Source organism: Bubalus kerabau, chromosome 5 (genome assembly GCF_029407905.1).
Source record: "Bubalus kerabau isolate K-KA32 ecotype Philippines breed swamp buffalo chromosome 5, PCC_UOA_SB_1v2, whole genome shotgun sequence".
In the NCBI taxonomy this organism is placed as follows: Eukaryota; Metazoa; Chordata; class Mammalia; order Artiodactyla; family Bovidae; genus Bubalus; species Bubalus kerabau.
Window position 1 is genome coordinate 73,881,684 of NC_073628.1, and position 14,134 is coordinate 73,895,817.

At 38.8% G+C, this 14,134-nt stretch overlaps 2 protein-coding genes across 21 annotated transcripts in view; both read right to left on the minus strand.

Moving 5' to 3' along the window:
• USH2A (usherin) overlaps positions 1-1,263 on the minus strand; it is a 1,013,951-nt gene extending 1,012,688 nt beyond the window's left edge. Inside the window, exon 1 of one of the 2 annotated variants that reach the window (XM_055581867.1) lies at positions 922-1,263. The gene's annotated coding sequence lies outside the window, so the exon portion shown is untranslated. The remainder of the gene's footprint in view (positions 1-921) is intronic. The other variant, XM_055581860.1, reaches the window with a different exon arrangement.
• Positions 1,264-1,551: 288 nt separating this feature from the next.
• Positions 1,552-14,134, minus strand: part of ESRRG (estrogen related receptor gamma) — a 693,887-nt gene continuing 681,304 nt past the window's right edge. For all 19 annotated transcript variants that reach the window (XM_055581899.1, XM_055581896.1, XM_055581897.1 and 16 more), the window contains one exon: positions 1,552-5,445. In XM_055581899.1, the coding sequence (XP_055437874.1) occupies positions 5,201-5,445 (245 nt within the window). In that variant the 3' untranslated portion in view covers positions 1,552-5,200. The remainder of the gene's footprint in view (positions 5,446-14,134) is intronic.

Here is a 14,134-nt window from a genome sequence, read left to right on the forward strand (position 1 = left end):
ATTCCTGGCTTACTTGAGAAAAGTATAAAACTTTAAAGCAGTGGTTGCCTCATCTTATCGTTGCATTAGGATCACCTGGAGATTTTTTTTAAAACTATTCCAAAGCCCAGGCCAATTAACCCCCAAATTTCAGTATGAGCACCAGGCATTTTTAACACTCTTCACGTGATTCCAATATTCTGCCAAGTTCCATAACCACCATTTCCAAAAAAAATAAACTCCTTTATACACAACAGGTAAAATAAAAGTGATACCTTAACATAAATACAGCCCATTTGTCAAAGCTCCTCATTTATATATTGAGAAACACGTGTCAAAATCTGTTATTTTTCTTTTACACCTGAGGCAACCATGATAACACATCAGTACCAGCAAAGTCACTCTGTAATAATTCTAAATTATAAAAACCAACAAGAGAATTCTGATGTAAAAGTTTTCAAAAGCGTGCGTGTGTGTGTGTGTGTGTGTGTGTGTGTGTGTGTGTGTAAAACACATACTTTGAAATGAGGACCTATTGGAAAGAATTACAGGCATAATTTTCCTTCTTAGGTTTGTCTCTTGCAGGGTCTCAGTTTTACCCAAGTATTTTGAAATTGTCCAGAGTAAAACATGTCACATGCAATGCTGGGCTATCGCCACTCAAAAGACATTCAATCAGGAAAAGACAAGTCTGAATCCTGTGGCCAGCTAGTGTACCTTAGTGATTTAGGTAATTGTGCGCCCCTAAATTGGATGCGGTGTTATCAGCTTCTCTAGAGAGCCGGCCACCTCAGAAAGGTGAGAAACACGGTGGGCAAACACAGCGACAGGAGGCCATCCAGATAAGCCGAGAAGCCAAGGAAGCAGGGATTAGCACCTCGGAGATGGTGCCAGGAGGGGCTGGTGGATGAACGGCGGACGCTGAGCAGCAAGGGCCCTCACCTCTCTGGAAGAAAGAGCCAGGCAGGGCCCACTTGTGGTCAGCAGTGCTGTGTAAACCTCTTGAATTCCAAGACAGCTCCCCAACCTCACTCAGCCTCACCGTTCTAGAAGCTCTGCAACTGATGCCCCCTCGGGAAATCCTGCCGGCCCCTCTGCCTGGCGCTGCTCCACGGACCCAGCAGCTCGCTGGCTGCCAAGCTCAGAGCCAGCACCTGATTTAATTGTGGGTGGAGGGAAATAATAGGTTATCTCTAGCAGGTTTTAATAGGATCTTAAAATAGGGGGAAAGTTTTCTGTTATGACATTGACATAGAGGCGATGATTTGGAGTAAAGTAGGATGATGTGAGACGCTTTAAGATTAAATAAGAGCTATATAAAGGCTTGTCAGAATGAATTCTAATGTGCTTGAGACACTTTGCATACTCTTAAATATGCAAAATGTCTCTTGGCACCCTAGAATTCATTCTGACAAGCCTTTATATAGCTCTTCTTTAACCTCGTACCTTATTTTTAGGGAACAGGTAACTCAGAGATATTCTCTGAAGGAAAGCCACAAAGGGCAGTGTTTTACTGATTTGGTTCTTAAGTGGGGGGAGGGGGGGAAAAGAAAACACCATACGAAAGAGCAATCAAAAGTGGAAGCATGTTTAATATTGCTCTACCGTCATCCTGAAAGGCATAATAATTTGAGTTACACATCTGAACTGATTGGAGTTACAGAATCATATCTCCTTTTTGCATTTAACAATATATACAATATAAAATAAATACATTTACACAAATGGACATTTGCTGGAGCACACAGTATGGTACACATCACAAAAATATACAATTGATTGCTTTACAGATGTGAAGCCCATCTACAGCTATAGACAAGGTTTTATTATTATTATTATTCTTTTTACTACTGGCTATAATGCAACTCCTGGATTATTATAAGCAGTTTAAATTTTTTTTGTCCTTTTACGATCTTTGCACATAAGACTGCCATAAAATGTTTTCCTAGGCAGGTAAACAGAGACGCTTAAATAATTAAAATACAATCACCAACACTCATTTTCTCTTCTATAAGAAAAATAGCAGTTTTAAATTTTTTATATCTTTTATGTTATCATTTAAATGCAAAATAGTGGAATAAATACAACAATCTGATCTGATTGAAACACAAGTGTAACTACAGGTAGTCACACAATCATATTGCTTAAATAAGAACCAACCTAAAAGAAGCGAAAGGAAAATTAAAATTATATGGCTAAAACATACACCTTGAGAACTTTCCAGTACTTCACATTAAGTAAATGGTCTTGCTTGAAACTTGAAAAAACTTACCTCCAGCGAGGTTTAAGATGAAGCGTTTACCCTAAAGCCCGTGCAATTCTTTTAGATCTAAATTTTAGTTGTGTTTCCTATTTGTGAGATGCTTGTTCTTTTGTAATGCGGAGAGTCAATTGAACTGAAAACTAAAAATTGCTCTTCATTCTTTTTACATTTCTCCCTCTCAGGTTTTCAGCTGGTTGGCTTTTACTTCTGAAGCCCAAGTACTTCCATGTGATACAGTGAAAACAATGTATATATTGTATATATTTTATTTCTATCGATAGTGTGGTTGAATAGTAGTAACTTAAACCCTGCACAAACTTTCTGGAAAATAATCTTTTGAAACACTTACATATATAAATAATCTTATAGAATCAGCACCTTTTTTTCCCAGGAGTTGTATTTTCCATTGTTATTTTTTCAAGGGATGTGCCAATTTCTGAACTCCTATCACAGCTATAAATTTCAAGTTATTGACCATCTGAATGAATTGCTAATGATGATTTATCTAGAATCACACTACAGTCACTTCTCTACTGAGAAACCACAATCTACGATATAGTCCCATATAGCTAATGATAGATACACAGTATTCCTAGCACTAGGCTGATGAAACATCAACCCAAGGTATTTTGTTTAAAGCACACAAAGTAGCAATAGTTTTGGAAACGTGTCCGCACCAAAAAAGTTTTGCAACAACACAGAGCGAGTTAATAACAACATCTGAGAGATGATTGAGTGAAAGCCATATATACAGCATTTAAAAATTAGACTTATCTATATTCTTGAAATATTCAAAGTTTTATTTCTAAGCTATACATTGGTATTCTATAATAAACCATTAGAGAAATTATTCCTTGTTTTGAAAATATTATTATGATTCTGATGTGTATCTGTTTGTAATGAATACTTGTTTGGAGTCTCAATCTCTTAATTATTATTAGGAAGAACCTTATTAATGGTAAGGAATAGAATATACTACTGTAGTCTCCTGAGGAATTGTACATCCAATATTGTCTCTAATTCTACCCTGTGTCTAAAAGCACACACCACAAGAATCCAAACACCACAAGAAGAACAAGACAACAGTCTTTGAATGCAACATAAAATTCAGAAAAGCACAGCAAACATGAAACATTGAAAAGCTGAACTACATTTCTTTTGTTTGTTAGGATTACAATTTTAATTACATCTGTGTACATAGAATAAGACTGTTCACATAATACAGGGAGCAGCTACTAACACTGGTCCATTGGTATAGCATTTGATGGAGGTTACTGTTTATTGGTTATTCAGCGATTGTAGATTTCAGGGGCATCTAATTGATTTCTTCATTAGATTACACCTCTTAACAGTCTGGAACCTGACTGACTTTCTTGCTGTGATAATACCGGTGGAAAAGCACATAGATTGGCTTAGCTCTTGGTAAAAACTGCAGATTAATTTTAACAAACATTCCTAAATGAATCAACTCATAGAGACTGGGTTTTAGAATTTGGTCAGGCGTCTGCTGTCTTTGATGATTTTTTTTTTCCCCCCAAATCCTGGCATTTGCCTTATTGCCTCTAAAGTGAATACTGGCTCACAGCTCCTTCAGGGATCAAGTCTGTAACTTTGCAAACAGGCAGTATTTCATTCCTAACCACCGTGGCAGCTAGAAATCCTATGGCAACTGGACCTCCCAGGGAGAGAGGCGCGCTCCTGATCACTCTATGGATCTGTCTTCCATGTGCAGTGACCACTCGGAGTCAACTGCAGGTGTAATCTAATCCTTTGTGTCAGTGAACATTTAGGTAAACTGGAGCTCATGTTAAGAAACTGATGTTTGGGACCAGACTGGCACACAACATAAATTGCATCCGTGAAAGTATGCACCTTCCTCTCAACTATTGCTTGAGTAAGTTAAATTCCCATATTAACAAATGGCTGAAAAGTGGTAAAGCTGGTACAAAAAAATCTCCATTTGTAAGAAGAAAACGCAACATTTTTTTAAAAATCTTCCTTCAGGATTCATTTGTCCTTCATTATTGTTCGTAATTGTTCAAAGCCAGCACAAAATTGCAGTATTCTTATTTCTCTTTAGTATTGCATGAATGAATAAAGCTTAAACTATTCCCTGAAAAAGTTACATAGTAGCTAAACTAACAAATACCTGGAAGACTTGAAAAAACAATTAAGGAATCAAATGGCTGTAACTGATTTAGATGGAAAAGCAATGATAAGAAGCAGCCGATGCAACGTTGCTTAAGTCATCTAATTAGAGGCTGCTCCCGTGGAATCTAATACTGCACTCAGTCAATTTGTGTGTGTTGCACTGTACTTTTAGGTACGTCGGTTCTGTCTCTTTGATTCCTTAGTCATTGGGGACGTTACGGTTCACAAGAAGTTCACTGGTATCCATATTATGGATCTCCATCCTTTGGCAGGGCTGGCTTCCATAGCTCTCCAATTAGAGACCTCTTTTAAAAGTTCAGCAGCAGAAGGAAGGAAGGAAAGAAGGGAAAAAGGGAGGAGAAAAGGAAGGAAGGGAAAAAAGAAAGAAGGAAGAAGGGAGGGAGGGAAAGAAAAAGAAAGGAAGGAAAATGTTTTTACAACTAGAGAGATTAAAGTTTAAAAGAAAGTGGAAGAATAAGAACAGGAGGGACAAGGGATACAGGAGAAGGAAGGAAGGAAGAAGGAAGGAATGAAGGAGAGGAAGACTAGGGAGGGAGGAAAAAAATAACGAGGAAAAGAAAGTGAGAAAAGATACGGAGAAAAGATGAGATCAAGGTAGGAAGAAACTCATCAGGAAGATAGGGAGAAATCTGAAAGCTGCTTCATAGTCTTGCTGCTAAATCATCAGTGCAGTCTTTGTTGATTTTTGACGTTGTTAACTAAACTCGTAAGTTTCTTTGACATCACTCTTGGGTTTATTTTCCCTTTTTCAGCGCGCAGGAGAGGATGGCCCCGGGAAGCCTTTAGTCAGACCTTGGCCTCCAGCATTTCCAAAAAAAGTTTGTGCATGGGGACTTTGCCTTCCAGTTTGATGTTGTAGAAATGCTGCACAGCCTTGGTGGAGGTCTGCCTCAGAAGCGGCAGCGTCATCAGCATCTTGCCAGCCCTGCGGGGGTCTTCCATGTGCTGGCCGGCCTCATAATCCTGCAGGGCCTCGTGTAAGACATCCTGAAGCTTCTGAACAGCTTCCACATCTTCTATGTGCATGGAGTCTACAAGCAAAGCCAAGAAGATAAACAACAATGTTAACAATAATAAAAAACATGGCAATTCGAGTTGTGAAACTTAAGTCTTATTCTTGAACTTCTCTGTGCTGTGAATTGCTCAGGGATTTCCAAAATCTCCATTTTATTTTTCTAAATTTCACTGCAATAGATAATTTCCAATGCTGACTTAGGGTGTGGGAATTACTACAAAAATCCATTATTTCAAACCTGTGGGTTTTTCCCTCTGGAATCTGAGCAAGAGAAGATGTTAACAGAATATAGTCTTGGCTGTTTTATTCATTATTTCATTCATATATTTATTCATTCATTCAACAATTATAAAAGGCCATCTGTTAAAAAATTATCCTAAGTGCCATGGAGGTAATGTTGTCTAAAATTCAGATCTTGTGCTCAAAAAGCCCATATTTCCCAAAAGGGTAAAAAAGAAGCTGATAACCAAAAGTGTAAGATATCCATGAAAATACATTGAACCTAACATTATGTTCCATTGTAAACTATACACAAATCACAATAAACTGCTCATCTTTCCAGAATTTTTAGTGTTCTCTTAACAATTCATTAAAGCATCCTTACCTAGTCTGCTTCTCTACAGAAAAACACATGAAGTCTTTAATGAATTCTGAAATACTTTTCACATTTGTGAAGGTGAACTTTGCCCATAAGTGACTAATTTAAAAACCTAATTCAATCAAGCAAGGAAAGGGTTAACAGGGTTGCCACAATTACTCTTGCGAGAAATGTGAGATGTGAAGGAAAAAATAAAAGTTACGGCTCTAGCTCTAAAACAGACACTTAATTATATACAAGTTTGAATCATTTAGCACGTTTTATTGATTCTGATGACAGTTTATCTGTTAATTACACATAATGGAGTCTTTGGGGGGTTCTTCATGTTTAATAATTCTCGTTCTCTGAGAATGCAGAGCTCTGAGATATATGTAGTTAGCCTAATCTTTCATATAATTCAAATATCAGATCACATGCCCAAAAAGAGAGAGGAAATGTAATTTAAAATCAAGTAGCTAAACATATGATGGAAAAGAATTATGGCAAGGTAATTAAAAGACTGATGGCTATAACCAGTAAATGCTTTTAAAACTTCTAGGTATTTTCTTTACTGTTTTGTTTTGTTTTTACATTGCCATTGTAAAATTGTTTCATCACATCATTCATGAATTGACCATTGTTAACAACAGATTTCTTTAAAAGAGTTTTTGGGGACTTCCCTGGTGGTCCAGTGATCAAGACTCCATTCTCCCAATGCAGGGGACAAGGGTTTGATCCTCAGTCAGGGAACCAAGATCCCACATGCGGCAAGACGCAGCCAAAAAATTTAAAAATTAAAAAACTTGAAAAAATGAAAACGAGCAGAAAAATATAATAACCAAACCATTTCTTAAATACTTGCTTTTGGGTGTGGCCTCTGATAAGCACTTTATGAACTTGAACTCATTCATTTCCCAACAGCCCTGTGAGTCAGGTGGCAGTGTTACTAAGTGTCAGAGTAGGATTAAACCCAGGTGTCTTTGAATCAAAGTATGCTGCCAGATACACTGGACATGACATTTCCTTTAAAAAAAAAAAAATAAAAGAGTTGAAATTGTCCTCTGAGCTCATCTCACTCAACTTTCCATCTTCATCAAAAATCTTGTCTACGACATTTCTAACGATGACATTGCCAGTTGCATGGACAGCTTTCTACTTAACAAGGAAAAGAACTAATTGTTAGAAATGTCTTCTTCAGATTTTCCCAAATCTGTCTCCAACCTGCATCCTTTGGTCCTGGTTCTAACTACCGAAACCATACAGGATACATTTTCTTCTTCGACATGGCAGATCTTTAAATGCTTGGAGTCAGCTGTACGGTCACCTCAGCCCCCACCCCAAGTCTTGCCTTCCCCATTGCTCTTGCCCAGCAGGAGATATATTATAGAATGTCACAGGAAATGAGGCGAGGACAAATAGCAGAGAGATATGCTCACAAACAGCAATTAAGACTTCAAACTATTCTTTAAAGGCGGTGATTTAGCTTGAGAGATTTAAAAATGATTTAATCAAATTACTATGATAATTTAACTTCCCATTTACAGAAAAGATTCTAACTCATTTTAGCTTAACCCATTCTCAGATCTGCTAATATTTTAAATGCAAACTCACTAAATCTGAACTATTTAATTAGACCGTGATTCAGCTGGCAGACTGCTGAAGAAAATATTAATCTCCATTAGGGATCCTAGTTCAAGTTCTGGCTCCGCGGCTTTAATCTCTGTTTTATTCTTGGGGCTAAATTTATACATTTATGCCAAGCTCAATAGAACTGGCATTACTTTATGTAATTATTTAATTTGGTTGTTGGTACTTTTTTTTAACTTTATGTTTTAAAGGAAATTGTCCCAGTATTTGCACTGATGGGAACCAACTAAACTTAATAATGGAAACCATAGATTTATGAACTAATCAGACAGAGCAAAGCTGAACATTAAAAACACAGACTGAGCTGCTAAGAAAAAATAAGCCTAGGATTTCTGGGTTCAAGCCCAGACCCATTAAATAAGAAATCTGGAGCAGCATGCAGGACATTAGTAGTTTTTAAAATCTAGGTGATTCTATGGTCAAGTGAGAGTTGAGAATCAGTCAAATAGACAATAAGACAAATGGTATTCTAAAATAATCAAGATTCCAAAAGACAACCAGAGTTCATGATATACATAGCCTCAACCATATTTTAAGTTCCACCATCTAATAATAAAACAGAAACCTTTTGTTAAATTCCAGTATTTTCCTCCATGAAGTGGGACCATAAAGGGACATATCTAATTCAGATCATTTACTTTGGGAAGACAGCTAAATATCTTTATACTAATAGCTGCAAAATCCATTGAGACTTAGAGCCACGGCAAAAGAAGATTTTTATTTTTACATCTTATCTGGAACAGAACACTGTCCTTCTCAATGGTAAAGTTATCCATTACTGTAGCATTAGGTACAGCCAAATGCCCACGTTCTATTTGGAAACTGTCTTCAGGATTTGTAGCTCATTCTTGGCAATATTTTCTCAATGATGCCAAATCTTATTTTGAGGATGGAATTGAATATTAGACACAGACGAAGCGTATTCAGAGTCAAGCCTGACACACATTATAAACCGATACTCAGCCATCTTTTCCATGGAACACAGGTGTTGATTTTCTTTAGTTTGTAAGCTGCCTACATGAAAAGGGGCAGTAAGGGCTCAGCCAATGTGACTCGCTCTCTAATCACCGAAGCAATGAAATGTAGTATGATGAAAAAGAGAAGTGAGCAAAAGCCTATTTTCTAAAAGCAAATTTGTGTCTCCAAATTTTTATATACGACTGTAAGGAGTCTAATGACGTGATCTCAGTTAACCAGCTGAGATACTGAAGAAACTGTGTTGCCCACTATGGCAAAATGACTCTTGATTAACCCAGTTAGACTTAAGTTTTCAAAAAGGTGCCAATTATAAAGTTTTGATTAAAAATCAGTAAACTATATTCCAGGGAGTTGGTAGTTGTGTCACCAAACACTTTTAATCTCTCCAAATCTGCACATAACTAGACAGCAAAACTAAAAACCACAGACAACACTTAGCAGAAACACGAAGTGACAAGATATCCAAAACACACACACACACACAATCAGAATTATAGTGTGTGTGTCTGTCTGTGTTCCTAGCTCTGTCCACTGAAAAGATTCAGGAAGGATGGTCAACCTAGGGATGTAGTAATGGGTACCACTGGCACCTAAGCTGTAATCAGATTCCAAGTCCCAAGGAAGAATATGGAACACCTTGGGCTTCCCAGGTGGTGTGAGTGGTAAAGAACCTGCCTGCCAATGCAGAAGACATAAGAGACGTGAGTTCGATCCCTGGGTCGGGAAGATCCCCTGGAGGAGGGCATGGCAACCCACTCCAGTATTCTTGCCTGGAGAACCCCATGGGCAGAGGAACCTGGTGGGCTACAGTCCATAAGGTTGCAAAGAGTCGGACACGACTGAAGCAACTTAGCACACACACACACATATAGAACACCCTGTCATGATAACTAGGAAGGAGAGTATCTACAACTACTAAGTCATTCAAAAAAGATTCCATACACTGACCTGCAGAGGTTCCCGCTGATGCTAGTGGGGCAATTTAAAAAGAATTATAATTGCAACTGGCTGAAATCCACTGAATCTGTTTAAATACACGTTTTTACAATGACATTTTAAAAAGGGTGCTGTTAGTATACTGTATTCGTGTTTTTCTTTCTGGCTTACTTCACTCTGTATAATAGGCTCCAGTTTCAGACACTGATGTATAGAACAGTCTTATGGACTCTGTGAGAGAGGGAGAGGGTGGGAAGATTTGGGAGAATGGCATTGAAACTTGTAAAATATCATGTATGAAACGAGTTGCCAGTCCAGGTTCGATGCACGATACTGGATGCTTGGGGCTGGTGCACTGGGACGACCCAGAGGGATGGAATGGGGAGGGAGGAGGGAGGAGGGTTCAGGATGGGGAACACATGTATACCTGTGGCAGATTCATTTTGATATTTGGCAAAACTAATACAGTTATGTAAAGTTTAAAAATAAAATAAAATTTAAAAAATAAAAATAAAAAAATAAAAAGGGTGCTGTTTCATTATCTCGAAAACTTGTAAATTTTAAGCAGAAATAATCAAGCATTTATCCTTTTTTCCCACATTTACTCTGTGACTCTGTTAACCAAGTAAGAGAAAGACTCTCTTTGTAAAAGTATCCCCATTACAGAATGAAGAAAGAAAGGTTACAACACAAATCACCATGGATTTAGGGAATGAGTTCCAACGGCTGCTGGGCTTCCCTGGTGGCTTAGACAGTAAATAATCCACCTGCAATGCAGGAGACTCAGGTTTGATCCCTGGGTTGGGAAGATCCCCTGGAAAAAGGAAGGGCTACCCACTCCAGTATTCCTGCCTGGAGAATCCCATGGACAGAGGAAACTGGTGGGCTTACAGTCCATGGGGTCACAAAAAGTTGGGCGTGACTGAGGGACTAACACTTTCCCTTGCTTCACCAAAGGCTGCTAACATCACACAAAAAAGTGAGACAGCCAGATATCATGTGTCTGTCCAAGAATAACATGCCACCTATAGGTCTAGAACTGAATCTGATTATGCTGTTTGGATCCTGTCACGGGTTTGCACAAGATGCTAAGGCCAGAGGAACAAGATGAGCTGCCCCTACAGGGTGTAAACTGCAAAGTTCGCACTGTGGGGAACTCTGCAGGGCAAATGTCTTGGCTTTTGCAAGAGACAAACTCCAAGAATGTGAAAATGAAAGAATAAATTTTACATGGAAAGAGACTTCACAGATCCATAAGGAGAAGACAATTTTTTTAAAGGGCAAGACTAAACTATCAAGTCTGGGGATATATATTCAGCAATAAAGCCATTGTAAAAAGCTAACTGTAAAAGTTGGGAGGAGAGTGGTTACTTACATGGAAAGGGAGGGAGGGGACTGAGATTGGGACAGAACAATTGAGACTGGACACAACTTGACCTTGTTCATCGTGATAGGTAGCAAAATGGTCCCAAAGATACCCAGATTGTCTATCTCTGCAACCTGATTGTTACCCTGTATGGAAAAAGGGACTTTGATATAGGACAGTATCTTATATTATCCATGGCATTCAGTGAAATCAAGTGTCCTTTTAAGAGGGAGGGGGGAAAAAAAGGCAATGTCACCACTGAAGCAAAATGGTACAGGAATGGCTCTGAAGATGGTGGAAAGAACCACGACCCAAGGATTACAAGGAACACCACAGTGGAAGCTGTAAAAGGCCAGGAGCCAGACTGTCCTATAGAGTTTTCAGAGGCAGTGTGGCCCTGTCCACACCTTGTTGCTAACCTGGTGAAGCTGATCAGGACTTCTGACCTCCAGAACTGTAGGACAATAAATTCGTGTGGTTTAAAGCCACGGGAGCTTCCTTGGTGGCTAAGTGGTAAAGAAACCTCCTGCAGTGCAGGAGACGATGGAGACATGGGTTCGATCCCTGGGTCGGGAAGATCCCCTGGAGTAGGGTACAGCAACCCACTCCAGTATCCTTACCTAGAGAATCCCATGGACAGAGGAGCCTGGCAGGCTTCAATCTATAGAGTCAAAAAGAGTTGGACACAACTGAGTGATTTACACTTTCAAGTCACATATTTGGTTTTGTATGTGTATGCGTGTGTTAGTTTGTGTTTTACATTAAAATGGTGAGAGACCTAGAGAGAGGTAGAGAGAAACTTGATGAAAATGTCCTTTCTAGAAAGTAGTGAGTTGAGCGGAATTCCTATCAAGACTACAGAAACAGTTAGCAGAAACACCAAGGAAGCTGCACACACAGCAAGCAGGGCATTGGATCATAACACCTTGTAGGTAGGTCTTTCTAACCCAGAGAAGTTGCAATTCTAATACTGCAAAAAAAAATAACTCTGAGGAGATTGGACTTGACACGTACACACTACTGTATATAAAGTAGATAACTAATAATAACTAACTAATAACTGACTAATAATGAGGGTCAGTGGTCAAGAATCCAATTGCCAATGCCAACTCTAATCCAGCTGGATATGCAAGAGATCTAGGTTTGATCCCTGGGTGGAGAAGATCCCCTGGAGGAGGAAATGGCAACCCACTCCAGTATTCTTGCTGGGAAAATCCCAAGGACAGAGGAGCCTGGCAAGCTACAGTCCATAGGGTCGCAAAGATTCGGGCATAACTGAACACACAGCAGTGATCATTGAGCATGATAAGAAACATTCGAGAATCAGCTCTATTTTTACATAGGATTTTGAAAGATCACAATATGCAAATAAGGGTTGCATTAAATCAAAAAACAATCTACTTTCCTAATATGTCTTCAAAAATAAAATAATCCAAAGAATGATGGCAGATTTGAGCAAAAACTAAACAGAAGTAGAAGAGATGGAAAAGCATTAAGTTTGATTTTTTATTTGTGTGATAATATTAATTATGGTTTTGTCTGGGTAAGAGTTGAGAATAAACTTCTACCTGCCACAAAAGACCTACCCATATTAATTTCTTACAAAATCTGGTAAACATTTTGGCTTCAACTATTTTTGTAACTTTCCCGAGTAGTTTTATACCATAACTCTCTACAAAGACAGTAAGAAGATAAAGGAAGCGTAAGCAAGCACGTGTGGTCGGCAGTGTCCAACTCTTTGCGACCCCATGTACAACAGCCTGCCAAGCGCCTCTGTCCAGGGGATTTCCCGGGCAAGAATTCTACAGTAGCGTTGCTATTACCTCCTCCAGGGGATCTTTCCAACCCAGGGATTAAACCCGCATCTCTTGCATTGCAGGCGGATATTTTTTTTACCACTGAGCTACCTGGGAAGCCCAAGATAAAGGAAGTGGGGACAAAATTCAAAATGAAACTTAAAATATTAATTTAGGCTGGCAGATCTGAAACCGCACTTGGTAATGTCTTACTCACTGGCCCCTTTAAAGACGTGGGATATACTTATTTGTGAAACAAACAGCTTATTGATAGCAAAGGACACAGGGTCCAACCCTCTGTGCTCAAGTAGTCTCACATCTTTTATCGGCTCGCTTCTGTGACCCATAAAATGATACTGGAGATGTCTACCCAAACAGGCAGGTTGTGGAAATCTAAAAATATTTCCTGGCAGAGGCTCAAAACTAAAATAGAAATGTCTACAGAAAGATACTAAAAATGGATAATCTTTTGTCCATTAGCTAAAACGGTCTCTTGTGTATCAAATCAGCAAACTCCATTAAAATTTCAATAAAACTGTTTGAGGACCCAGTAGATACTAAAGAGTTCAAGAGCTGTTTTAACTCCTTTACTTAATTGTTCTGATCTGTGGAGATGTTAATATTTCTCTATTACAAATTCAACACAAATACACACAGCACACATGAAATCTAAGACCAGTCATTATCCTCTTTTAAAAGTAACTGAGAGTTAAAATTTTAGGCCAGTTAGGAGAAATAAGGTGCTATTTAATTCATCTGCCTGATTTTACAGAGAAGAAGCCATGCATTCTTAAAGGAGGTAAAAATCTGAAATTGGAGAGTAGGGAAAAAAACTCTGCTTTAAGGCAAAATGCATACACATATAGTACATAAATAGATTATATAGAGTATTTGTAATATTACTTCACTGGGGACCTATTAGGAAAAACATATCTAGACAGCCTACCCTAAGAAGAGTATGTGGTGCTGGAGAAGACTCTTGAGAGTCCCTTGAACAGCATGGACATCAAACCAGTCAACCCTAAAGGAAATCAATCCTGAATATTCATTGGAAGGACTGACGCTAAAGCTGAAACTCCAATACTTTGGCCACCTGATGCAAAGAGCCAGCTCAGAAAAGACACGGAACAGACCATGATGCGGGGAAAGACTGAGGGCAGGAGAAGGGGGCGACAAAGGATGAGATGGTTGGATGGCATCACTGACTCAATGGTCATGAGGCTGAACAAACTCTGGGAGATAGTGAAGGACAGGGAAGCCTGGCGTGCTGTAGTCCATGGGTTCGCAAAGAGTCAGACATGACTGAGTGACTGAACAAGAAGAGTGTTCATGAAAAATAAGATGGAGAAACACTAAAGTTGTATGAGGTTCCAAATACACTGATTAAATATGGCTCCATTCCAGC